The 27,594-nt window shown below is 43.9% G+C and overlaps 1 protein-coding gene across 1 annotated transcript in view; it reads left to right on the top strand.

Moving 5' to 3' along the window:
- The window catches only part of Foxp1 (forkhead box P1), a 235,156-nt gene that overhangs the window by 84,998 nt on the left and 122,564 nt on the right, over nt 1–27,594 (top strand). The window contains 1 exon segment of the mRNA XM_042054470.1: nt 4,210–4,380. Coding sequence (XP_041910404.1) covers nt 4,210–4,380 — 171 coding nt within the window.

Below are 27,594 nucleotides of genomic sequence, written 5' to 3' on the forward strand. Positions count from 1 at the left end.
TAACTCAGATGCCCTCTCCTCACCTCCTCAGTCCTGGGATTACAACCCAAAGTCTGAGCATTAAAACTTTGCAATCCCTTTTGTGGGTGATGCCTTCAACTCCAGATGGAAGAAGTTTAGATAATATGGAATTTTGTGCAAACACCCCTTAATGTCTGGATGTCAAAGCATACTACACATTCACATCAGTTAAGTTTTAAAATTCTTGTTGAGGCCCATGCTGGTTTTTAGTTTATTTTTTGAGAGTGGTATCCCTCCTGCCCTTTGCTAGCATATTCATAAGGCAAGAGAATTAACATGGAACATTTGTAACAGTTTTATACTCCAGTGATTTATCCTCTTCACTAATGTTCTCTCTATCCAAGATACTTGGAATTCCTTTCCTTGTTTTTATTCACTTGTAGACTGAACCCCCAAAGCCATTTTGTATAGCTCATCTTGTTTTGTTCTATCTTCAAGAGGTTAAATGATGTTTCTTTGGTAGATACACACATTCCTACAGTCCTCTCTGTGTTTCTGTCTTCCCTCCTTTTCCATGTGAAATGTGTGGGGAGCCTGGGGTTCATCATATGAGCAGATACGTTCATATGGTCTGAAAAAGACATCACAGTGATGTAGGATTCCCGTCTGTATGTTGTGAATATCATTGGTTAATAAAGAAACTGCTTTGGGCCTATAGCAGAGCTATAGGGGAACAGAGCAAGGGGGGGTGATAATGAAATGCTGGGAGAAAGGAGGCAGAGTCAGGGAGAAGCCATGTAGCCCTGCCAAAGACAGATGCCAAAACTTTAGCCAGTAAGTCACAGCCACGTGGCAATACACAGATTAATAGAAATGGGTTAAATTAACATGTAAGAGTTAGCTAAGAAGAAGCTAGAGCTAATAGGCCAAGCAGTTATTTAATTAATATAGTTAGTTTCTGTGTGATTATTTCGGTTTCTGGGCAGCTGGGGAAACAAACAAGAGGCCTCTTTCAACATCACAGGGCTTGCAGAATAGCTATGGGTAAAAGCCCTTGTTACACAGGCCTGAGGTCTGGAATTCAATTCTTGGCACACACATAAAGGTGAAGGAGAGAACTGAGGTCACAAAATATCCTCTGACCTCCACAGGTAGGTATGCACACCCATCATACACACAGTAGTAGTAGTAGTAATAATAATAATAATAATAATAATAATAATTTTAAAGGTTATCAGCTATCTAAGTCACTTCGTCCACACTTGAAACTGTCAGAGTAAGCCTGAGGATTCCTGCAGGTTGCTCCGAGTGGATAATGGCAATGCAGAGCCTGCTCAGTCAACATGGGTTGCGAAGGAAACTCCACTGTATGTGCTCATGAGAGTCACTGTGTGCGTATGAATGCTTTTTTGTGAGACACATAATACCATCCCTTTAGCTGAGATGAGGATTAGACAGTATTGGTTCTAGAAATTTCAGTTGTTTAAGCATCAGAAGCTTGGCCTTCAAGTGTTTTGTGCATCCTGGGTAACGAGGCAGGAACAGTTTTCTCTGCCTCAGAACTGCACGCAGATAGCCTTTCGTGTTTCTCTTGTATTTCTCTGCAGTATCTTTTGCTGTCTGCTGTGGTCCCACTCTCTGCTTCTACCTCACAGCTGGAGCCTCCTTTGAGGATTTACCCAGGACAGCCTTCCAGGAAGGCTCACAGTGTAGAATAGTGTCCTGTCCTGCATGAAAAGCCTGGGAGCTTTATGGGAAACAGCTAAGGGAATGTGGCTAGTAGGAGAGGCGTTGCTCCTGCAGGCACCTTGCACAGGGGACTATTTTTCTTATATGATATAAATGAAATCTTCACTCTGCCCACTTTTCCGCCTACACATGTACTGAACGTCTCCAAGGAGACAAGGAAACCCAGAGTCCAGTGATGGTGAATCCTCCACCAAGACAGCAGGCTGGAGTCCCAGGCAACTCTCCCAGGCGTCTTACCTTCCAGCTGCCCCTCTCAGACAGCGCGGAGGCAAATGTGCATTCTCCTTTCCAGGCAAGAGAGCCTGGCGCTTCATACGCAGGGCTCTTGGGGTGAGTTCAGTAGTCAGGCGATGTCATAGGCAGGCTCCACGACTGAGGACAAGCTCTTTCCTGTGTCTCCTGCCATTTAGTGCTTCGGTTTGTTTGTGTTCCTCTGTGCCTCTTAGCGTGGACGCACTCCTCAGTCATAAGAAAGTATCCTAAAAGTTCTTGTGACAGTCTTACCTTAGGAGCTCTGTTGAGTCAGCTGTCTAAGAAGGATGCTCACCTTCATACACTCATCTTTTGTAGATGTCTACTCCCGTGCAGGAATCCCTCCACTGTTTCTCATTCCCCTGTTCTCATGAGTGTAGCACATGGGAGCCCTAGCCTTCTGACCCATCCTGCCCTCAGCATTGCCACTGAGTTCTCTTACCTGTGCACTTCCCTATCCAACGCGCCTGGCTGATCTTCTCTGAGGAAGCCAGGACCATGCCAGTTCTTTATGGTCACTTTCTAAGTCCACATTATCAAATTTTGTTTGGGGGCATTGATCACATCTCTGTGTGCCTCTTCCTTGGGGCACAAATAATATAAGTTGCCACATTAAAATATATATTTGTGGGGGACTAACAACATGTTACAGTGTCTAAGAGCCCTGTCTGCTGTTTCAGAGAACCCTAAGTTCAGTTCCAAGTACCTACCCCATACAGCTCAGTCTCCTGTAACTCTAGCTCCAAGGGATCTGACACCCTCTCTGTGCTCCATGTGGCCTTCATGCATGATGCACATGTATGTATGTGTGCGCTCACACACACAAAATCATTTAATCTTTACAAATTGTTTAAGTGATATGCATTAATTTTCCTTTTGTGTAAATACATCATTTTGAGAGCATCCTTTCTGACTCTTTATATGTATGTTTTTGGCTCTCATTTGAGTAGACCCAAGCAGTCTGACTTTTTGTGTGATTTTCTGGAGCAGTGCCTGTACACCTCAGTTCCCTACGACTTATCCCACTCTCAGCTTCACAAAGGCGCGGTGGCCTGTTATTGGTTTTATGGCAGTGAATATCTTTATTCTGGTCATATCCATGTTTCTAATACTTCTTTCTTCACTTGAACTTTTAAAAAAAAAGTTACCCATATACCTGACTATGTTGAACCTTTAAAGGTCTCCTCTCTGTTTATTTTGTCTTACTGCTAATTCATAGCATGTCAATAAGTACTACCTTGAAAGAGTTACTTAGCCTAACTAGTTTGGTTCTTGGGACCATAAGAAAATGTTTAAGATGACCCCAGGTCAAGCTTTTCTCTTATCTCTGTCTACTGGTCTACATAGGCAGCTCAGCTGGGCACAACCTCCGAGGATGACCTTTGACTTTGAGATACTTTAGAGATACCATAGCCAAAAGTTTTCATGTTGGAAAAAAGAGCACCTACACATAATCAGTATACTAAACACGCACACGCACACACACACACACACACACACACACACACACACTCACGCTCAGCTGAGGATGACCTTGAACTTCTGACCTCCCTGTTTCTACCTCCTACACGCTAGGATTGCAGTCTGTGCTACCATGCACGTGAGAAATTGAACCCAGGACTTTATGCACGCTTGGCAAGCCCTCTGCCAGCTGAGCCTTATCCCAGCCGATCGATGTGAGATCATTTTTTCTATGTGTCTATCTGTTCTAAGCGTTCAGTGGAAATAGTTGTTCCAATGGTGTCTCACTTTCCTGTGATCCACTGCCCAGCTCTTTCTATTTATTTGGATGCAGGTGAGGTTAAAATATAAATAAAATGTAAAACTTGAGTTCCCAAGTTTCCCCAAGAAAAATCCAGTAGGATATGGTATCTCCAATAAGAGCCCTTCCTTGTCCCCTGAGCCTTAACTTTTCCTTGTCCCCCTGCCCCGGCACCACTCTGACATCTGTCTATACCAGCCATTCCTACTTAAAGGTGTCATGGCAGCTATTTAGTGGGAATGAAGTATCTACTTACATAAGAACTGTGTCTAAGACATCATGGGTGATTTCACCAAATCAAAGGAAATGTAGACACATTCTGGGACTTTTTCTATGTCGACTGGCTAAGATTCATTGGCAATTTCCTTTGCCTGGAAATGAGAAAGTGAATGTCATCTCTGAAGGGTTTTTCCCCAGATCCTCTTTGTGAGGGAGTCCCGAGACCTGTGTGATAACAAAACCTTTCCCTTTACTTTTCCTTGCAGGCCCTGCAGGTGGCAAGGCAGCTCCTCCTTCAGCAGCAGCAGCAACAGCAGCAGCAGCAGCAACAGCAGCAGCAACAACAACAACAGCAGCAGCAGCAGCAGCAGCAACAGCAACAGCAAGTTAGTGGATTAAAGTCTCCCAAGAGGAATGACAAGCAACCAGCTCTTCAGGTAGCAATTCTTTTTCAAAAAAATCACTGCCATCCCCTTTTCCATGGCTGGGAAGCTGTACAGAGACAGAATGTCAAGACCATTGCGAACTACCTGAGGAAATCTTGTGCAAAATATGCCTTTTTAGTTTATGAGCTGAATATGACATCATAAGAAAAATACCTACTTGACCTAAAATTTTGGGGTTTGGGGGATGGGTGTTTTATGCCACAAGTTTTAATGTTGTGAGAAATTCAACTCATAATTCAACATGCCAAGGGACTCACGCACATATAAAACAGCACTGATCACTTCCATTCATCCGACTTCAGTGTTCCCCCTTTCCAGGGTCCTGGAACCATTTTCCTACCTTCATGTCGACTCTCTCTTGTTTCCACAAAGGGGAAACAACAAACAGCACTTGCCTCTCTGGGTCTAGCTAGTTTCATAACTGATACATCCTCCATCTTCAGCCATTTTGCTACAAATGACAGGAAGCTGTTCTTGGTAGAGGAAGTGATGCCATAATTGTTAATCCACATATCCCGTGATAGGCACGTAGGGCCATTCCAACGTCTCAGCTATCATGCGTTGCGAATATCTTGTAAGTATGTCGATATATTATTTATTTTCTGATGCTTTCATAAAACACCATGACTAAGGCAACTTCAAAGCAACTTCAGGATGAGTAGGTTTATTTGGGCTAACCATTCCAGAGGGATAAGAGTCTATCATGGCTGGGAGGCCTGGCAGCAAGTATCAGACTTGGCAGCAGAAAGCTGAGAACTCACATCTTCAGCCCCTATCGGGAAGCAAAGAGAAGGATGTGGAATGGCACAAGGCTTTTAATCTCCAAGTCAGACCCCAGGGACTTGATTCCTCCAGCAAGGCTGAAGAATAAACAGCACCACCAACTGGGGACTGAGCAAATGCCTGCGACTGTGGGGGACATTTCATTTACTACCACAACTGGTTTACACCCAGGAGTGGTCTAGATAAATCATGTGATGGTTCTGGTTTTAGTTTTTTGAGGATCCTCATAGTGTTTGAGGACCCTTCACCATCCTTTTCACAGTGACTAGATTAATTGACTTCCTCATTGACAACATATAAAGTTCCTTATTTTGGAGACATATTTGCTAATCATCACTAGGGGACACGGGTGTAGAGATGTTCCTGACATCTCATCAGTTTTGGACCAAGGGAGCTGTTCCCTGTTCCTCAGTGCCCAATGCACCCTCCAGAAAGGGGTGCTCTTGAGCAGCTCCAGATGTCCCCAGTGTCAAGAGCTTCTGTTTAGCCCCATGCAGGTGTCACGCTACTGATATTGTCCCTGGTAATGAGTATAATAGAATACATGCCCTCCTTCCGTAGATGTTTGCAGAATGTTTCTGAATCATTAATTGAAAGTGGGGACCAATTTTTATAAAATGATAACAAAAGGAGATTGTCTCAACAACTTCTCCGTTCAGGCACATCGAGGCCAAGGGGTTAATAGAGTCGAAAGAGGAGTGAGTTCATAAAATCTAATTTGGATTTGGGTCTTGGAGTAGAAAATTGCAGTAGAAATTGCAAAGAAACTTGAGTCGTATTTATGCCCAGGTTCAAGGTAGAAGATAGGTGTTAGGTGCCCCCCACATGGAGGCTACGGACAGGTTTCTCGCTGCAAATTTTGGGACAACTTGGGAAGAGCAGTGGCACACCGTGCTAGCAGTCAGTGTGCAGTCTACATGTGCTGACTTCTCCCTGTGTTAGGATAAATTAGTGCCAACTTCCAAAGTACCCAGCCCGGATTGTCCTGTCCTTGGTACGCCAATTCTTGTTCTCCTATTGTGTCAGGGAAAGTGTCCCTCTTACAAAAAAAGTTCAACCTTATAGTGACAGGTTCTTGGGCAAGTTGAACATCGGCGTGAGCTGTTTACAAACGCTTCCAAAGACAGCTGTTTGGTAAACTACCAGCAACTCGCACCCTCTTACCGCGGCGTGGACACAGGCGCGGGAGACAGTTATAATGAGGTGCAGTGCCATGGAGGGCGGATGTCAGGTGTTATAAGAAGGGCTTTGTTGTGCAGATGTCTTAAGAACAGCTCAGGAGGATGAAATATGACTGTGTTGACCTTTCAGCTGTGAGCTTATTTGTCAGGATTCAAATAAGTTGAAAGGATCAAACTGAACAGTTTCCGTAGTCAGTCTGGGAATTGTATTTCAGGGGTCAGCAGCGGAGGCCACATTGCAGATTCCATAACATAGCCAATTGTTGGTACATATTAAAGTACCAGGGCATCTCCTGCAGACAGAGAGGCAATTAAAATTCTAATTTATTAATGTATACAGGGAGCTGGCCCAGCCTGTCAGTCAGTGATTCAAATGCCTGTCCGTACTTTGGCCTCCTTCTTGGAGCCTCTCACAGCCTTGAAAATACTAGGAGTCCTGCTGAATTTATCAGGCCTCTAGTGCATTGGGAAAATGGCAATATAGTATCGGGAAGAGGGGTATCCATAGTCCAGCTTTGGTTTGAAGTTTTAAAACTATATGAAGATACTGTCCAATTATAGTGCTGTAAAGAGTTGAATGTCATTTATGAGTAAAACTGAACTGGATTTGCTTTCCCATTTGTGTGTGTGTGTGTGTGTGTGTGTGTGTTAAACATATCAAAGATTGACACTGAATGTATTATGTGCTACTTATTCCGGCTCCGTAGATCTTTTGTTTTGAGACACTTCACAGCCTTGGTTGGCCTAGAACTTGCTATGTAGGCCAGATTGACCTCAAACTTTCAGAAATCCTCTTGCCTCAGCAGTAAAGGGTAACACCACCATACCTGGAATTCCACCTTACTTTCTGAGACAATCTCTCATTGAATTTGAATCCATCCATTCAATTAGGTGGCTTGCCATTGAGCTCCAGGGGTCCTCCTGCCCCCTCCTCCCCGGACTGGGATTACATTCACAAATCTCTGGACATGGGTGCTGGGATCTGAACTCAGCGACGCGTTCTGGAAGCCCTTTAGCAACGTGCTATCTCTCTAGCCCCAGTACTTGCAATTTAAAAACATGGCTTTTAGGGTAATGAGTAGAGGTTTGTCAGGGCTAACTAGATATGCAAAGTAAAGTTTCAGGGGGGTTCCTTTGGAGCATTCTATTTCTTCTTGACCATTAAGGATTTTGGCAACCAAGTCAATGAGTCTGACATGTAGCATGTATGGATCATGACTAGGGCAATGGGATAACCACTGTGATGTGCTCTGTACTTCAGTCCATACAGTAAGGATAGAAGAAGAATGGCCATCATGAAGACCGGTCTGCTAGGATCATGCTGAGTGTCTTTTTAACCTATTAGTGGTAGAACTGACAAGTAGAAAATTTAGACCAATTTTTGGGGTTGTTGTACATGTATGTATACATGCGCGCATGTGTGTGAATATGTGTCTTCATGTCCTGACGTGTTGCTGAATATAGGGTCACTAGAATCCAGTAGGAAGCTTTATTAGTTTAGTTGGCCTTCTACTAACAGAAAGGAGAAATTGCTTTCTCAGTTATATGGTCTATCACCTTGTTATAAAAGAATTTATGTAGACTTGGTGCTCCTCCAAAGAAATAACCTTGACGGAGAAGTCTATCCTGGCATGCCTTGTCCTCACTGGGCGTCTCGTCTGGAGTAGCTCAGAAATAAAAAGGCAATCCTCCAGCCACCCTGCCCAGCGTTCCCCTCTGATCTCCTTACCATTTATAACTCGACAATCATAAACCTGTGCTAGCAGATTTCCGATCTGCGTAGAGGAAGGCTTGACGGGGAAGGAGGATTTGATCTGCTGAGAGCTTGAGATGTAAGGGAAAAAAGGGAAAAGAAACCTTACGTCTCCAAAGATGCTATGGCTCGTATTTTAAGCATTTATCACACTTGCCCACTTTGTGTCTGGCAGCGCACTTCAGTTTCACAGGCTGAAGAGACAAACAAAGGGAAAGGGAGAGGAGGCTACAAGTGGTCACTTGATAGAGACAGGGACCATGAGGCCAAGCCAGACTCCACCAGAGGGCTAATTTCAATATTAGAGAAAGGCAGGCTGCAGATGCATGCCGGGATCTCACTCAGCGCTTGAGTTCCCAGGATACAGCCTGCGTAATTGATGAAGGAGGCATGAGCCAGGTGTATAGGCCACTTTTGGGGTTCTTGACCGGTATTCCGCTCATCGTCTTACATTGTCTTTTTGCTTATGCTGTTAATTTGCCTTGCAAATTTCTCTTATGAATGATAGAAATGGAAATTGAGGATTGGCTCCATCCTAAACTCACAGTCAGAACGATCTGAATTCATTAAATGCATTTTGGCGAACATTCCCAGAAGAGCCTCTATGTGCTGGGTGCTGGGAGGGTGCTCATAGGACCCTAAACTGTTGACACAGACCTTGCCTTCAGAATGCTTCTGCAGCTATAAATGAATTAATTTGATTTTGCTCAAAAAAATTAGAGGTGGGTAAAAATAGTAGGCTTCCTTTTATAAATATTTATATACTTCGGAAGATTGCTTAAACAAGTGGAAGAAATGCCTAACAGCGCAGGTGTGTTCGTAACCCCCAAAGCAGGAGACTCTACTGGCTAGCAATTAGTTTGCAATAGATGAAAATTTTTTATTGATCAAATTTTGGAACCTTGATTGCCTTTTCTGGGTAGTAATTCCTTTTGGTTCTTTAAGCGTTTTACTTGCTGGCTGGAATGCAGCCACTGGAAGGAAGTCAAGTGACACAGTTTCTCCTCAGAAAGTAAAAGTATACCCAGGTTCCGACGCATGAGCGGAGACAGAAAGCAAGCCTTGTGTGTTACTTTCAGTGGGAAGCTGACCACCGCTCCAGGCTGGCTGTAGATACGGTGAACTTGAAGCCAGGCATCTGACCAGTTGCCCTCCCCTCTGTCCCTTTCCCTTTAAAGTTATGGGCTGTGCAAGCCCCTGACCCAGGGGGCCTTTTTTTTCCCTTAAAGAATCATTAGTGAAATCTACTGGAGGACCAGGCCAGCCTTTGACTCAGGATTAGAAGGGGTCCAGCTTTGAGGTTAAAACAAGATTCCACAGGTGTTTGGCTTTGTTGGCCATTTTTTTTTATTTGCAGTTATTTAAAGTGTTCTTTAGGCGGCAAGATTTTTTTTTTTGCATTGCCTTAATGCCACATCGTATAGTGTGTCAAATCATTTCTGTGTCGCTCACTAAGGAATGGGTTGCTAAGAAGAAACCCTTAAAGAAACTTCAGTTTTCTGTTGTACTAGTGAGATGGGATGGCCATGGAATACCATGGAATACCAGTCCATAAAACATACCCCTGTGCACTGGGCTAGGAAAGTAGTGATTCAGGTCATTGAATCATGTCCCTCGATGGTCCAAGCGAGCAATGCCTATAGCCAGCATCTCTGGTCTTGGAAACAGATCAGAAAAGTCAAAGCATTGGTCCCTTAATAAGATGTCTTCTGCACACCTTCGGAGAATCCCACGCCCCTAAAAGTAAGTTTTGATGAGGAATAAAAAAAAAAATAGAAATTATTTTTGAAGTATTTTCTAAATCTTCTAGATTATACAAACTATCAAAAATATGACAGAAGGAGCCAGAGAGCTAGAGTTGGCTCAGTGAGTGAAGACTTTTATTGTCACGAGCCTAGCGGCTTGAGTTTGAGCTCTGAAGTCACAGGGAAGTACGGAACTGATGACACAAAGCTGTCCTCTGACTTCCACACATGTGCCGTGGCTCACACGCACGCATCGTGCACCGATGGACACCCAATAATAGTAATTTAAAACATATAAGACGAGAACACTGGCCTTCCCTCCCTCTAGCAAATATCTATGTGTGTACTCCTTTGCATCCAGTGTTTAAGGGTTTCATGTGGCTCGCTGAGGAGCCGAAGTTCATAGTGTTGGCTTTAGATTTCTTTCTAATAGTCTCATTCTGTCCTTGTTTCCGGAACGGTGACATGACATGTGCCAACAGGGCTTGTGTTGCCTGTTTCATTCTTATTTAAATATAATACAACCATGTGTCAGTCTCACAAGGACAACCCCACTCCATGACTGGACGTGTTTATTGGTAATCTTGCTCTCATGAGTATCCCACTGTGGACATTTATATATGCTTAGCTTACCTCCGTGTACTTGAATATTCAAATGCACATTTAGCGTTATTTTCTTTTAGTTAGGGTTACTATTGCTGTGATGAAACACCATGACCAAAAGCAACCTGGGGAGAAAAGGGTCACTTGGCTTTCATTCCTACGTCACTGTTCATCATCAAAGAGAGTCAGGCAGGAACCCGGAGGCAGGAGCTGGTGCAGAGGCCATGGAGGGATGCTGCTTACTGGCTTGCTCCTCATTCTTCTCAGCCTGCTTTCTTATAGAACCCAGGACCGCCAGCCCAGGGATAACACCACCACAATAGACTGGGCCCTCCATCATCCATCATTAAGAAAATGCCTGCAGACCTGCCTACTGCCTGATCTTATGGAGGCATTTTCTTAGTTGAGGGTCCCTCCTCTCAGATGATTTTAACTTGTGTCAAGTTGACATAAAAACTACCTACCACAAAACCGCGTATGTACCACCATGAGAAGAGTGTGTTAGATTATGGAAGTTCGGTGTTCAGTGTAGACAGCAGCATAGCAGTTCTGTGGGATAGGCGACCATTTCCTGGAGAAGGAAAACAAACTCGGAGAGGCTGATGGGAGTTGCCACCAAACACCCAGGCAGGAGAGAAACACTGATGAGTAGCCAGACTTTGGAGAGCCACAGGCCTTCCGTGTGCTGCAAGACACTAAGAGTTGCCTCTCCTTCCATGTGTATTCTCTCAGCCCCTATTGAAAGTTACAGTTTCCACAAATAAGCAAATTAATACGTTTTCCATGACATAAAAAGCCAAATGAATAATAATTTAATAAGCCACTAATTCCACCGTGAATATCTGACTTCAAGGGGCGGGGTCCTAGATCTGCGCAATTTTCTCATTGCAGCTGTGTATGTATCTTTCTATGTATATGTACCGGCATGAGTGTCTGCGTGTGCCTGTGTGTGTCTGCGTGTCTGTACGAGCATCTGGGCAGTGAGCAGCCATGAAGAAGAATGATTCCTTTACCTCAAGGCTGATTACTCCTCTGAGCTTGTGTGTGTTGGAACATGGAATACTGTGTTATAATCACGGCACAGGCTAGGAGGTGGAGAGGGACAAGGGAAAAAACATACTTGACTGGTCAAAAATGTGTAAATTGCTGACAAAATGACACATGTAATTAAGAGTGTGCCTACCATTTTACCTTGTGGTTTCCACCTCCAGTGTTGAAAAAGAGAGCGACTCCCACCTCGCTAATTACCATTATCACTGAAATGCTGGGGCTGGAGTCATTAGTTCCATGTGCATTTAATTAGAGGAAGGCTGAAATTGGATTTAACTTATTACTTTTTCATGGATCACTTTCTTGTCATCACTTCAAATTGGATTGCAGCCCCAGGTAACTAATTATGAGAGCCACAGGATCAAGAGTGAAAAAAAGGTAATTAGGAGTAACACTGTCGGACCCTTGCTGGCCATCTACTTGTGCTTCAGGAAAGGGGGTGAGGGGAACAAAAGAAACAACCGTCTTTTGCAGTGTCACAGACTGGGGAGTTGGAGCCCTGCGCAGTTGCTAAGCATGACGGGAGTGTGTCACCACCCATAGTGGCTTCTGTGATACACAGCTGAGTTGAAGATGTTGACTCCACGTGATCCCGCCATCGGTTACTTCATACATAGATTAAACTTGTGAAAACAACATTTTGGGCGGAGGCATGAGGCTTCTCACCAACTGTGTCATCTGAGGGCCTCGCGTATATGATTACAGCCAAGCCGTCAAGACGCCTGTGCTCCAGAGCTCAGGGTAGCTTAGGTCCAGGGAGCTAGGATTTAGTGGGCGTATTAATGTTCCAGAACCATCATTCACATCTAATGGGAGGATACAACAGTCGGCATTATAGCAAGGTTTCAAGGTTCCTTATTTGGGGTTTTTGTCAGAGTTTCCGGCATCCTACAGTGTTCAGGTCATTTCCTTTGCTTCTGGTTTGCTTCCCTCCAGACCCACACAGCCCAAATTCTGCAGAGGCTTCCTGGGGTTCTGTATCTCTTTCCACCCTCATTGAAAATGCTTTAAATTATATTGTTTCCATGTGTTGAGCAGAACTCAAAAGTACAAGCAATCAATTTTATAGACATTGTCTGAAAAAATCTTGATGACAGTTAGAGGATGTGAAAGGACTGGCTTGAAAGTCCCAAGTACCAAGTGTGGAGATGGTGTGTGTTCGTGTGCGTATGTGCTCGTGTGTGTGTGCGTATACGTGTATGTGTGTGTGTGCTTACTTTTCAAACTTCTGGCAGTCAGATTTTCCAAAAGAGTGGTTCTTAAATAGACCAGAAAGGCTGGCAAGATGGCTCAGTAGTTTAGAGTGTAGGCTGGTCTCCCAGAGGAGAACAGGTTCAATCCCCAGCACTCTCACGGTGTCTGACAACCATTTAACCATTTATATATCTAATTCCAGAGGACCCAGTCAGTGCCCTCCTCTGCCCTCCGTGGGCACTGTATGGTGGGTGCACAGGCATGCATGCAGATAAAATGCCCGCACAGATAAAAATAAGTTCCTTTTTTTAAAATAAAAAGAATAAAAAAGAAAGAAGGAAACCAAATGTGAATCCACTATGGTATCTTAGTGAGAATCTCCTTATGAAATCCAACAGGGAGAAAAACACTTGGTTCCCCATTAAGATGACTCACCAGCAGCCGGCTAGAGCGCCTTTATGTTGTTGAGAATCGGTTTTAATGTTCTGCTAATGTAAGCAAATAACGGTGAGTCAGTGGTGAGTGACTTCCCACCCTAGTGAGCCAGCCTTGCTCTGGAGTGTCAGTCGGGATGAGCCTTCCAACCCCACCTCCAGACCCCCTCATCAGAGGTCACCCCGTTCGTGTTACTTGCAGAGTGATAAAACACCCTTCCTGGAATTACACGTCTCTTTCCTGTGTAATCCTTCTAAGCAAACTGGCAAGACCCAAAATAGTAATCATCAAGTCTAATGCAGAAAATTAAGGCTTTTTGGTTGGTGTTGTTGGAACATCTTAAGTTGATTTAGGATTTTTGTACACAGTATTTGTCTGTGGTTAAAAGGGGGCACGCTGAGGTCAAGTGATGTAGTGTTTTCCATTTTTCCATATGAGCCTCTCTGTGTGTGATAAAAGTGGACTCCTTGATTTTTTTGTAAGTCTGCAAGAATTTCTGATGGAGTGCAGAGGTCAGTGACGATGCCTGTCAGTCTGAGCAGCCAGTATTTGTTAACTACTGGTTTTTCCTCATTTCTCTCTCTCTCCCTCCCTCCGCCCCCCTCTGTGTGTCTGTGTGTCTGTGTGTGTGTGTGTGTGTCAGAGAGAGAGAGAGAGAGAGAGAGAGAGAGAGAGAATTTTCTTCCATCAACCCAACTCCCTCTACACTGTGCCACTTTTCTGACACATGCCCACTGAGGTCCTCCAATCTGAAACTCATTAGCACACAGCCTTGGACCCTGTCCAGTGGTTAGAAAATTTCCTGAAGCCGAGAATACCAGCATTCGGTGCAACACCACTTGAAGTGGCAATGCGGGGAGTCGTGTTCCCCTGGCACCCTGCCTGGTCAGGAAAGCCACCTGACCTCATAACACAGTGAGGCAGAGGTCACACATATGGCATGGGGGTGCAAACTTTGATCCTCAGAAGAACCTCTTCTGAGATCATGGGCATGGCAGTCTTTCCCCTTAGCCGGTCATTTCGGATGGGTTCACAATCTCGCCAGCGTGAGCCGTAAGAACATGAAAGCAATTAGAGAGCGTGAAGCCCAGATCGCGTTTTTTCACTTCTGAAAGTAGTGGATGTAATCCTTCCTTCATGCATGCATTCATGCTTTTCAAACTGTATTGACTTGAAAGTCACTCTGTCAAGAGCCTGTGATCAGGACACCACCCTGCCCTGGCCTCGGAAGGGTTACGCTGTGGGTCAGGTTCAGTTAAGCTAGGTTTTCAGATATCTGTCCAGAAAGATAACCACAGTGATAGTAAACACGGGGGGTTATGTAGTTCTCTCTGGCAGGCAGCTCCTCCACAGCAGCCCGGTGGGAGTTTTAGCCCCATTTCTAGTGTACACATGTGCGCATGCGCTCATACATGGTCACAGGTATGCACGTGGAGATCCGTGTTGGGATATCTGTTACTTTCCACCTTATTTTAGTTCTTTATTTACATGTACACGTGTCTTATGAGCGGATGTCATGTGTGGGGATGCCGAGAGACAGCATCAGGTTCCCTAGGACTGGAGTAAGAGACAGTTGTGAGGTGCCTTGGTGTACGTGCTGGGACGGGAAGAGCTCTGGGAGAGCAGCAAGTGTTCTTAACTACTGAGCCATCTCTCCAGCCCGCCCACTTTATTTGTTGAGACAGAGTCAGTGAACCCGGAGCTGACTGATTAGGCTGGGCTGACTGGCCAGCAAGCTCAGGGATGCTCTTGTTTATTGCCTCCCTTGTTAGCAAGGTCCAGAAGCTCTGCCCTGGCCAGGGTTTTACATAGGTCCTTAGGATCTGAACTCAGGTCCTCATGCCAACAGACCCTTGACTAATCCATCTCCCCAGCCCTCACCCCTCTCATTTCCTGAGGAGGAAAGTAGCTGAAAGAGAGATCTTGCCAGAGGCCATGAACCTGATAAGTGACCCATCCAGGACTCCCGCCCACTTCATCTGGCAATATAATCTGCATCATTTTAAAGCTGCCTTGAGATTCTCCTGGGCACAGCACACAGGAACAGCGAAGGGAACAGAATGGGCGTTGCTAATGCCTGGTGCTCCTCACTAACCACCAGACCACATGGTCTCCTAATTTGGACATGTGTTTATGGGCATGTCTGAAAAATAGCGCCTGTAATTGAAATATGCGCTTTCTGAAGGGAAATGACGCTTGGGAAAGAGAAGAAAGCCGGGTATTACTCAAAGCCTGCAGACCACTCTGTAAGTAATTGTCTAAACGCAGTCGTTGAAATTGAGAAGCAGTTTGGAAAATGTACAGTTTGGGAAATTTGTGTTTCGATGTAATTACGGTAGTTGTGAGCTGATGTCATGCCTAGTAACTGTTTTTGTATTGCCTACGCCTTTGTTACTGAGTTGTGATATCATGAGCAAACTATTATAAACATACCATGGATATAGCATGCTTGTGTAACAAAAGATCGGGAACTTTTATTAAGTTTGTTTTGCTTGTCATATTGTAAAAATTTATTATGTGTACTGTGTATATTAGAAACAGATTTGGGTAATTCTGTCTAAATGAAGTCATCCCGGCTATTTCCAGACTGTCTGTTTTTGGTTGTGAATAATTTTCATACATCAGATGGTTGTCATATTTAGTTGCTCTCAAGATTTTAAAGAGAACATATCCCATTTTGAACTTTTGCTAGACTTCAGTCTCCTTGCTGTTGGGATTGTTTGAGTTCAAAATTATTGCCCAGTAAATTACAGAGACCAAGCACTCATTGTTTCTGAAGGGCCTGGGTTGCTGCCTTCTATTCATAGCTTGCTCTCCTCATCAAAAGGACAGATTTTTAACTACTTAAGCAGTAGAGTTTTAAAACCGCCAAGACTCAACTGGGCAAAGAGCACCAGCCCTTGTCCTTTTTCGTTACAGCCTGGTGAATTACTCTGGTAAATATTCCGGCCGACAGAGCCCAACATTTATTGGGATTCCTGGTAAATGTGGATTTTAAATGGGTAGTTCCAAACTCTTGGGTGGCTTGTACCTTCCAAACCACTCTCTTCTACTTCCTATGGCTGCTGAACATTTAGAACCAGAATATTCCAGAATATTCGATAGACTGCTTTAGCTTTTGTGTTGTTTGCTTGTTTGTTTCTTTGCTTTTGCTTTTTCCCCCCTCATTTTTCTCATCCCTACCCTACAATTCCACTGAATTCTGATTTTGTCTCCATTCTCACTCATTCTAGTACTGTAAGTTAACTTGGCTAACTTGTATTTAGCTGTGAGGTTGGCTTCTTCTAAACTTTCTGAAACTGGAGTTTCTGGACTTTGTGGGTTTTTTTTTCTTTCTTTCCAGTTCTTTTTTAGAATCCATTCTCCTGTGTGTGTCCCCTACAGTGTGTCCCTCTCTTTCATCAGATATGTGTGAAGGGGCCCATGGAAGCTGCTCTCGGCTGCCTCCAGTGGCCTTCCACCAGTCTGTCCCCAGGCAGATGGCGCTATCTCTGGCCGCATTAGTCAGCAGTGCTCATGTTGTCTTGGACGTGCTGTCTTCTCATCCTCTCTGCACTTGTCACAGCTGCCATCGTTCCTTCCGCTGCTGATGTCTTCTGTTCCTGCCTCTGTGTTCCCTGCTGTCACTCTCTGTTCTGGGGCTAGTTCATCAGATACGTATGCATGGCTGGGCAGTGGTGGCATACAACTTTAATCCCACCACTCGGGAGGCAGAGGCAGGCAGATCTCTGTGAGTCTGAGGCCAGCCTGGTCTACGAGAGCTAGTTCCAGGACAGGCTTCAATGCTATAGAGAAACTCCATCTTGAAAAACACAATAAAAACAAAACAAAAAACAAAACAAAAAAATAACCGAGACACGTATCATGGATCTAGGCAGGGACTTCCCACCCATTTTGCACTGTCGTCCCCAATCCTGAAGCATCCCCTCTCCTTTGTAGGTGTTTCATGTTCCACACTTGGCTCTCAACCTTCCTGTAGACCCTGTACCTACCGCCCTTCAGAACTTCAGTGCTGCCCCTTATCAGTCAGACCAAGCCCAAATCCGGCTTTCCCTTTGCTCTTCACTAAAGATGGCTATAGCCTTGCTGGGAAGAATGGGGGAGACACATTTTTGAGACAAGGTCTCTGTGTGCAGCCCTGACTGTCTTGGAACTCACTCTGTAGACCAGGTTGGCCTTGAACTTTGAGATCCTCCTGCCTCTGCCTCCCTAGTGCCGGGGTTAAAGGCATGCGCCACCACCACCAGGCTCATATTTGTTTTTACGAAGAGGTAAAATAAGTATAGTCCTCATGGTAACATTTGAAAGTCCAAGGAATCTAGAACTACCACAATCGCCTGCCACTACCTGCTGCTTAGAATAAATAAGCTTGGTGATTAAATTATGTTTTACATTTCAAGAGAATATCTTGAGAACAGATGGTGTGCCCCATGACTTGAGCAGTCTCCCCTTATTCCCCTTTCTCTGCGCACTGCCCTGTGTCTCAAGCTTCCTCGTCATTAATCTGTGAACGCTGCGTAGAGAATTTCTTCTCAGTCCCAGGCTGTAGGACACAGAGGCTACACATTCCCTTGTATGATCATGAATAGCCACCTCTCAGACCTAATGAAACCATTCTTAGTAAGACAGCAATAAAATTATGTCTGGTATGTTTTTTATTTAATAACACAAATGGATTGTTATTTAGTCTAGAAACAAAAGTAATACTAGTAGGCCACATAGAATTATGCAGATAAATTTTCTTGTATCCACTAATTTGTGTGTGTGTATATGTGTGTGTGTGTGTGTGTGTGTGTGTGTGTGTATGTATGTATGTGTGTGTGTGTGTATCTGCCAGTGCTGTTTAAGCAATTGTGGGTCCAGATTAGACTCGGTAATTGACTACCTATGCCTGCCCAGGGCACCAATGTTAGAAGCAGTGGTCTCTTTACCAGGATTTATTAGCAACTGAAAAACATATCAAAGTGGGAAAGAACTTGAATATTTTTTTCTTCTGAGAAGCTTAAATGACTCCTTGATAGTTATGGAAATCTTGCCTCTAATTAAATATATACTTTGTATATTTCCCCAATATCCTTCCAGGATACTAGGTAAATTCCATTTGTCTCCAGCACTGGATCTCTTTATTGTCAGATCTAAGGTATACGTAGTCCTTTTCGCTGCATTAACTGTGCCGGATGGCATTTTGGAAATTCACATGTCCAAATAAATATGGAAGGGAGGAGGCTGACTCATGCTACTATTAATAGTGTGACTCCCAGGGTCAGATGGACAAATCAAGTCCTGCTAGCATGTTATTCCCGTGCGGCCCTAGAAGAGTAACTGAACCTCTCTTTATTTCCGTTTTCTCATCTAGAGAATATGGCCAGTTAGCCTGCCTACCTAAAGGTAATTTCGAAGGCTAAGTGATTAGTGCCTGAAAGTCGCTCGCACTGTGCTTGAGAAACTACATTCTCAGAAGAGAGAACTCCTCTCGAGATTGCATTTTAAAGAGAAAACAGCTATTTGCAAGACTTCAGGTTACATGTTTCAGTTTGCTACCCAGATATATGTCTGAGCAGGAGACTGGGGACAGCCTTTGCTGTCTACTGAAAGGTAAATATATCTGAGAAAAAACCTCAGACCTCCCATCTGAGAATCAGATGGATCTTTAATATCCAATTGGTGTACCTTTCCTTATGAACCAATGTTAGATAGTCTTCAAAGGCAAGGAGTAAATCTCACCTCCTGGTCACCATTGACCATGCCTATAGCAAGTTAGATGATGTGTACAAGCTGCATGCGTGTGTGCATGCGCATGAGTGTCAGGAAGCCACAGATCAATCTTGGGCGTCTTTCTTTGGGTGAATATTCTTGTCTTTCACTGGCCTAGAACTCAGCAAGTAGTCCAAGCTGATTGGCCAGTGAACCACAAAGATCTGCCTGCCTCTGCCTCCCTGCTACTGGGGTTGCAAGCACATGCCATCCCACATGGCTTTTTTTTTAAAAAAAAAAAATATATGGGTTCAGGAGGTCAAGCTCAGGTCCTCATGCCTGTACAGCAAGCAGCTGACCAACTGAGCCATCTCCATAGTTGGTTGATGCTTCGTTCATGAATGAGTTACTAAATGAGAAAGCAGTTAGTGGATGACTGAACGACTGCGTGAGTGATGAATTAGTGAATGAGCAAATGAATGCTTGAAACATAGAAGCTAAACAAAAAGTCCATTGACAGAATGCTTTCGACAATGAGGCTGCACACTAGTTTCAGGTTCATAGTCCTTCAGCAACATTACAAGACCATAAACATCATTAAAAGACTCTAAAGGCACTCCTCCCCTTAGGTGGACTTCAAATGCCTGAAATGCATGTTGGGTAAAGAGTACAAACTAAGAGAACCTCTTCACTGAGGGTAGGCTGCCCTAATGCCCTCTGCCTGCTTTTATAGATTTGCTAATCTATTTAGGTATAATAGTGGCAGAGAACTTTAATTCACAAGCATAGAAAATTAAAGGAGACTAAAGGCAAAAGACGGAAATGTATTTGGTGTCAAGATTAAGTTCAATGAAGCATAGCGAAGATGGGAAAGATTATTAAATATACGTGGAGCAAGGATGGAAAATACACCTAAATCTCTCGTTTTGAAAGGAACTGGTTTGCTTGACTCTTTGGAGTAGTATCACACTCAGGAAAATCTAAGACAAATGCAAGCAAAACAGAATTTAATTGAGCTATTATTTTGCAGACTTTGGCTTAGTTTCAGACAGTCTAATCAAATTGTGCTTTGCTCAAATAACTAATGTTAAATGCAGCCTACCAACAGATGTTTAAAGAGAGCCTAATTGGAAAATCTACATCCTGGATTTAGTCTGTCTCGCTGGAAAGAAAATAGCTTCCAATTTATGTCTTTGAGGACGACACTCAGTGACAAGGGTCACTGAAAAGACAATGTTTTCTTCAAGGAGGCTTGGTGCTTGGGTGGAATTATTTTGAAGCGTCAAGGATGGCACTTTAGAAATTCAATTTCTTGGAAATTCTCCAGCTCAATGCCATGTAGAAGCCTCCAGAGAAATCTCCTTTATCATATGACATCACCGGGGTCCTGTTACACCCCTGGATTGTGTCAGGGGTTTGCGTGCTAAAATTTCTGAGCCCTTTCCCAGTTCTGCAAGGCACACACTGATTAGTGGCATTTCAAGGTGCAGTCAAGGGGGCTAGGTGACGGACTTGACCTTGCCCCCCCCGTCTCAGTTTCAAGTTTGTGTGTGTGTATATATATCCATATTGCTTGGAATGTCTCATGATCTCGGCAAAAATAGAATTTGATTTGAGAGTAACTCCTTTCTTTCTTTAGACCGGGGGTCAGCCGTCTTTCTCTGTAGAGGACCAGATAGTGAATATTTTTGGCTTTGTGGGCCATACTGTCTCTATGGCAACTACTCACTGTGCCGTTGTCATGTTAAAGCACAGACAATGCAGAAATGAATGAACGTGGCCATATTCCAGCACACTTGTGGGCACTCAAGTTTGAATTTCAAATTTTCGCATGTCGTGGAATACTCTACTTTTGTATGGTTTTCCCTCAACTGTTTAACAATATAAAAGCAACTTTGCTCCAAGGCCATATAAATATAGGTGGTTGGCCAGATTTGGGCAGTTGTTCACTGACCATTCCTTTAGACAGCCTGAAGGGAAGCTACTAAGGACAGAAGTCCGGCCAGCCTCACCAAGTTCCAGGCATTAGTAAGTTTTCTCGGTGCTGGAACCAGATACCTAACAAGGAGCAATTCGAGGGATGAAGGGCTTATTTGTGCTCACAGTACCGGGGATGAGAGTCTGTCTTTGCAGAGAAAGCAGGAGCTTAAGGCCACTAGCTACCTGTACAGTCAGGAAGCAGAGAGATGACCGCTGACATTCAGCATGCTTCTGCTTTCTAATCATATCCAGTATGCCAGCCCACAGAATGGGGCCCACGTGCCATACCTACCCTATTAGGTTGTGTCTTCCCACCTCATTTAACACCGCCTAGAAAATCCCTCTTTGATATGCCCAGAGGTTGGTCTCCCAAGTGATTCTAGATGTTGCTAAGTTGGCAATAATCAATCACTACAGCCTATAACTACTATAGAGTGGTGCCCAGGTATGCTTGGAGGAAAAGGCGTCTTGCCTCCACCTGCTCAGGGGTGCTCTTGGCTCCCAAGCTCCCTGCTCTCTCTCTTCTGAACTCTGTGTACACACTGCCATTGGTGCAGCTGTGGTGGCTGCCATTCTGCCCTTATCTTTTGAGTTGTGGGGAAGTGACCTTGGATGGTAGGGCAGCTAATAGCCCATGGCACCCACTAAAAATCCAGACGAAGCCACTCTGTCAGGACTCTCCTCTGTCATAATAGCTTCCTAATGTACCCGACTTTATGACAATGAAAGCATCTACTGCCATCTGCCAGAAAATACCTTGCTGTATTAACCGAGGACGTCTGAGGTAGGAATGGCTCCCCCTTGAGTCGGTGAAGTGCCATGGCTTCCCCACGAGGCGTCTTGAAGTGCCTGGTCGTGTGCTTGTGGAATTTCCCCTCGTTGTTTGCATTTTGAAACCAAGCATGTCTGATTTCAACAAGGTATCTTCCCTCCAGGTCTCGGTTTCATGTCTGCAGATGACAGTTGGGTGGTGGTTCAGTCCTGGGAGCATAGCAGAATAAATCGTTACCACCCCTGCGACCTAGCACCCACTACTTCTTAAAATCACAGGACTGAGCTGTGTCTCCTGGGAGAGAACCTTGAGAAGTTTTTCTGTATGGAACAGAAAAGAAAGCTCAGTGTACCATGTAAGAGTTTGGTAGTCCCCCCTCCGTTAACCTTGGCGTTCGTCTACGAAGCTCCGGAAGTGATGCATAAGGCGAGTGCGTGGAGTCACGTTGGGATATACATGACGTAATGCATCTCTTCCTTTCTGCGCCCTCAGGCGTTTCTTCTTTGGATCCAGTCTTTATACTCCACAGTTTTGTGATGCGTGTCTTTTTTTGTTTGTTTATTGCATTATTTTATTATTTTACATTATACTGGGTCTTGATAAAAATCACTTACCTGATTTTCTGCCTGCGTTTTTTGGATACCTTTCAGGTAAGTGTTGAGACTGGCCCACATCTCAGTGTCAAACCTGGCTGCGAGTGTAAGGCGTATGTCAATCGAGAACTTGAGTGCTGTTTGCAATGCAAACTCTGAGTTTGTCCAGGACTTTGCTTCTGCTGGTACTGTTAGTATTCAGGCATCTGTAGTGGACTGCCCTTGGGGTCCTGAGAGGATACATCTTCAGCTGCAGCCACTATCCTATGCACATTCGCTGTGTTTCCTTTTAAAGGTGAGACTGCCCACCTCCTTCTCTCTCTCTCTCTCCCTCTCTTTTTCTCTCTCCTTCCCTCTTTCTCTTTTTTCTCTCCCTCTCTCTTTTTGTTTCTCCCTCTTTCTCTTCCACCATTCTTGTCCCCAGGAACTGGTCTCTGCTGCCCCCCATCCTCCCTTCTCTACCTCTTCTCTCTCCTCTTCCAATAAACACCCCATGTGAGCCCTGTTGCATGGTGAGAGTTTGCAGCATGTTGAAATAAATTACAACAGGTGCACCATAAACAAGTGCCTGCTCTGCTCATTGTGCAGAATGCAGAAGGAAAAGCACAAACCATCACCATGGAGTCAGGAAGACATACTGGGGCTCTGACCTCTGTGTCTGCCATATCGGTATAGGACAACCCATATTCTATTGTCACTAATGAACACTTGTTTAGTCTTCGACTTTTGTTTTGCCGTTTTTGAACTGAGCAGATGCAAGTAATATCACTGTACATTGCTGTATCCTATGAGATCCATGCAGCGTTTAGGAAGATGGCTTGTTAAGTCTGCCCAGGCTGTGTAAGGCCTAAATACCTACTGTCTAACAGCAACAGCCCATCTTTCCATTGCATGTTTTTTAGCCATACAGTTTTCCAATTGGGGTTCTACAAAAAAGAGATATTATGTGATATATATATATATATATATATATATATATATATATATACACACACACACACATATACATACATATATATTGATTTATTGACAGTAGGTTGAACTCAGAGACAATTTAGAGAACTGTAATTCTGAAAATATGCACAGATGAATTTGAAAATAAATAGTTCAAGCCTGGCATGGTAGTGCACGCCTTTAATCCCAGCACTGTGCAAGCAGAAGCAGGCAGATCTCTGTGAGTTCCAGAACAAGTTCCAGGACAGCTTGTCTCAAACCACTTGCCCCCCCCCCCCCCACACACACACACACAAATAGAAAGAAAATAAATAGCTCACTGTCTCACAGTGCTATTTAGAAAACTGAGTTGGGGATTGTATTCCAGGAGCCTCACAGTTTTGTATACAGTGTATATATTTTGTATACATTTCCAACACAGTATATTAATGCTTAATTGGAAAGCATGCAGCTGCAGATGGAATGCCTGACTAAGGCTACACTGCAGCTCTTCCATAGATAGGTTTTGACTGGCATCTGGATAAAACTGGTTTAATTAAAGGACCCTGATACCTGCTGAGGCTTCCCAGTGTGTCCTCACCTTGGACACCCTGGAGTGGTTCCTATGGGTCCTGGCTCTGCTAGACTCTAAAGCTCTCGTATTTCTTACCTTGCTTGCTGAGGGGCTAGCCTCTGCTAATGTCCCCATATTCTGATGACCGTATGATCTGAAACTTTAATAAGAAATCGTTAATAAGAGAACAGGTCTTTAGAACATGCAATGGCAAGCAGACCCAGGGGCCAATCCCGGCCCTTCTTCCCTGTGGTAGGACTGACAAGACAATCAAGTTGTTACTTTCTTTAAGGCCAGGAGTTAAATTGAGAGAAGAATGACAACGGTTCTTGGAAAGTAAAATTATTGGAGATGGAGATTTCCCTGCCCACCAGCAAGTTTATTGGAATATTGCTCCTGAACTCACTTGGTCACTGCCATAGCTGCTGTTTGTTTGTTTTGTTTTGCAAAATTGAGTGGTCTCAATACAAGAGTTTGGTCTTGGGTACATCATCTTTGAGGAGAGGAATGTAGGCAAACCAGAAATGTACTAGATTTATAAAGAAGAACACATTTAAAAGAAAAATCAAGCCATTTCTAAATCTGACTTGGGAAAAGCTGTAACAGAGTCAGTAAGCCATGGCGGGTTATGTTTTGGGGATGAAGAACACAGCTTTCTTTTTTTTTTCTTATGAGATTATTTGTCTCATGATTTCTAATTGGTCTTAATAATAAAAATCTGGAGTCAGATATTAGGGGACAAAAACCGAAAGATCAGAGAAGCAGAGCAGCTAGCCACTAGTTCTTACTTCTATGGAATCCTTAGTTCGAATGGGGTATTTTGTGAATGGGGTATTCTGTCTCCACAAGTTCTCAGACTGAATGCCACCAGCTCCTGTCTCCTCCTGCCTTACATTTTTCTCTCCACCCAGCCGTATCCCTTCCTGTCTCCACCTCCCTAGTGCTTGGATTAAAGGTGTATGACTCGCAAATACTGGGATTAAAGGTGTGAGCCACTACTGCCGGCTCTGTTGCTCTTTTAGACTGGATCAATTTTGTGTAGCCCAAGGTGGTCTTGAGCTCACAGAAACCTGTCTGCCTTGGATCCCGAGTGCTGAGATTAAAGATGTGTGGCACCACTGCCTGGCCTCTATGGCTAAATAATGTGACTAGCTCACTGATCTTCAGGTAAGCTTTATTTGTTATAGCACAAACAAAATATCACCACAGTTATTAACCCTGATCTCATTTGATTGTAATTAATATGGTGATTGATTAAGATTGAGAATTCTATTTGTTATTAAAAGTTTGTGTAATATAACCTCCGAAGACTGAGAATGGGGCAGAGCTTAGTGCTATAGCAGTTACTTAGCCTGTTTTAGACCCTGGGTTCTATCCCAGCAACATACAGACATACACATATTTACAGGCACACACACATACAGACACATACATACACCATATATATACACATACCACACACACAGAAACCACACACAGAGAGACATGCCACACACATATATACTACACGCACACACACATTATAAAGGTACAAATATACAGATTCTTACAGAACCCAAAGTCCCTGGAAGTAAGCATGAGAACAGAGCAGCGAATTAGCGGTTCTCTCACTCACCAATCTCCACATGCCAGCTAACATGTAGTAACTAACCCTTACCAAGTAGTTACTACACACGGTGACTTAGTCTAGATCTCAGTATTTTGACATCCTCATGTAAGCATTGAACTGAGCAGAAACAATTACAGTCCAGTGTCATAAATGCTCTAATGGGCGTTAGCATAGAGAGCAGCAGAGAGACACTCAGGGTACTTGAAACACAGCCAGCTAGCACAAAGGCTGAACTGGAAGTAAATTTTTATTCTACCTTATTTTTAAAAGATTTATTTGTTTTTGTTTTATATGTATGTGTTTTGCCTCATGTACGTATGTGCACCTCATACATACCTGGTATCCATGGAGACCAGATGAAGGGGTTAGAGCCTCTGGCACTGGAGTTCATGTATGGTTGTGAGCCTCTATGTGGATGCTGGGAGCCAACCACAGTCCTTTGCAAGTGCTCTTTGCTATGGAACCATTTTTTTCCAGCCACATTTTCTTTTACCTTTCAATAACCACACGTGACTGACAGCTACTGTTTTTGGACAATACAGATAGAGAACACTTCCATTATTGTAGAAAGCTCTATGAGACAGAGCTATTCTTGAGGGTTTTTTTTTCCTTTTAAAACAATGTGATAATTGAGTCCTTCTGCTGAAAGATGGGGTGGGGAGGTCTCTTTTGGGGGCATTGGATCTAGGGCCTCACATGTGCTCGACAAATGCTGAGACTCTTCTAGCCTGAAGTGTTCTCTTCTGATGTGGCTTGCTTCTCCTTGCGTCTCGGAACTGTCTCTGTCTCGCTCTTTCCCACATGCATTTCCCTCTGCTCCTCGCTCACTGTGCTGCTCTCAACACAGACAATAATTTCTGGAAGCTCTGAGAACATCTACTACCTCCATTTTCTCCCCAGGGGCTCAGATCCCCACCCTCCGTAAGAAAAACTTGAAAGCTGTGGAAACCAGCCAAACCCCTTCCTCCACGACGAACCACAAGGACCCTTTGAAAAACTGACAATTATTTTTATTTGTGCAGACTTACGGTGGCAATGAGAAGTTCAAAAGAGAATTTGAAAAGTACCTCTCTTACTAAGAAAAAAAATACTCTTTTAAATTTTCGCCTTCCATCTAAGGTTAGCCTCCCCTCACTCAGAAGAGGACCTCAGACTACACTCCGGGTCCACAGAGAGACTGTCCCTGTCATGTCACCCCGACCACCATGACCATCTGCCTGAGTTCTCTTGCTTGTGACTCTCAGTGTTCGTAGCTACGTGTCTTATATCTGCTCCCCTCAGAGGAAGGGTTATTGATCTATTATTAATGGTGATCAAGCTGATAATTTCATTTCCATTTAGAAAAAGGTTTACAGTTAATAACTGACATTTTACAATTATTTTAGTAATAATAACCATATTACCCTGGCACTAAGTTCATTGGGTAAATATGTTGACTGACCAGGAAAACATTTGGAATTGTCCTCTTTGACTTGGGTGCTGCTGAGGGGATAATGTTTACAATACGTTTTTTGAGTCATATCTACCTAAATTCAGGAGTTGTTACTTACTAGGCAGGCCATGGGACCTTGTCCGAGGGAGCCATTTATTTATTTATTTATTTATTTATTTATTTATTATTTGTTTGTTTGTTTGTTTGTTTATTAAGAGTCTCTTAGGTAGATAAGTCTACCCATCACATTACATGGAGGGTTAATCAAGACTAATCACAAACCACACAAACCCACACTCACACACAAACACTCACACATGTATACCCACAAATGCAAGCCTGTAGCACTCAAAATATTACTTTCCTATGTACCTGATACTCTGGGGATCATTAGGATATTAATTGTGGGTGACATCTTTCATTAAGCTGTACAAGAAGAAGTGGAATATCACGAAACTGTGAAACTTTTAAGAGTCAGAATATGGGCCCGTGGTCCACCCTGACATGCGTTTCAGACTCCGCCTGGCTCAGCGTGGCCATTACTGTGTTCCCATGTCCAGAGCCTTCACATATGCTAGATACGTTGGAGATCAGACAACCCAAGAAAAACAACGTACGTGGATGGTTCATCTGCCTTGCAGGGGCATCCCTTCCTGTGAGGGTTCAGGTCACGTTTGAGGTGGCCGCTCTCTGACACCTCACTTGACTCCCTCTCTGAGGAGCCAGTCGTATTCTGATTGTGCTTCCTTACATACAGTGGAGGACTGAGGGTGATCTGACTTTTCTCCTACATTCTACTTTTCTGGGTCTTACTGTTTGTGGAAGGGACGGTTGGACTACGCACTTCTTTTCACGAGCACGTCTAGTCAGAGTT

The sequence above is a fragment of the Arvicola amphibius genome, chromosome 2 (genome assembly GCF_903992535.2).
Source record: "Arvicola amphibius chromosome 2, mArvAmp1.2, whole genome shotgun sequence".
In the NCBI taxonomy this organism is placed as follows: domain Eukaryota; kingdom Metazoa; phylum Chordata; class Mammalia; order Rodentia; family Cricetidae; genus Arvicola; species Arvicola amphibius.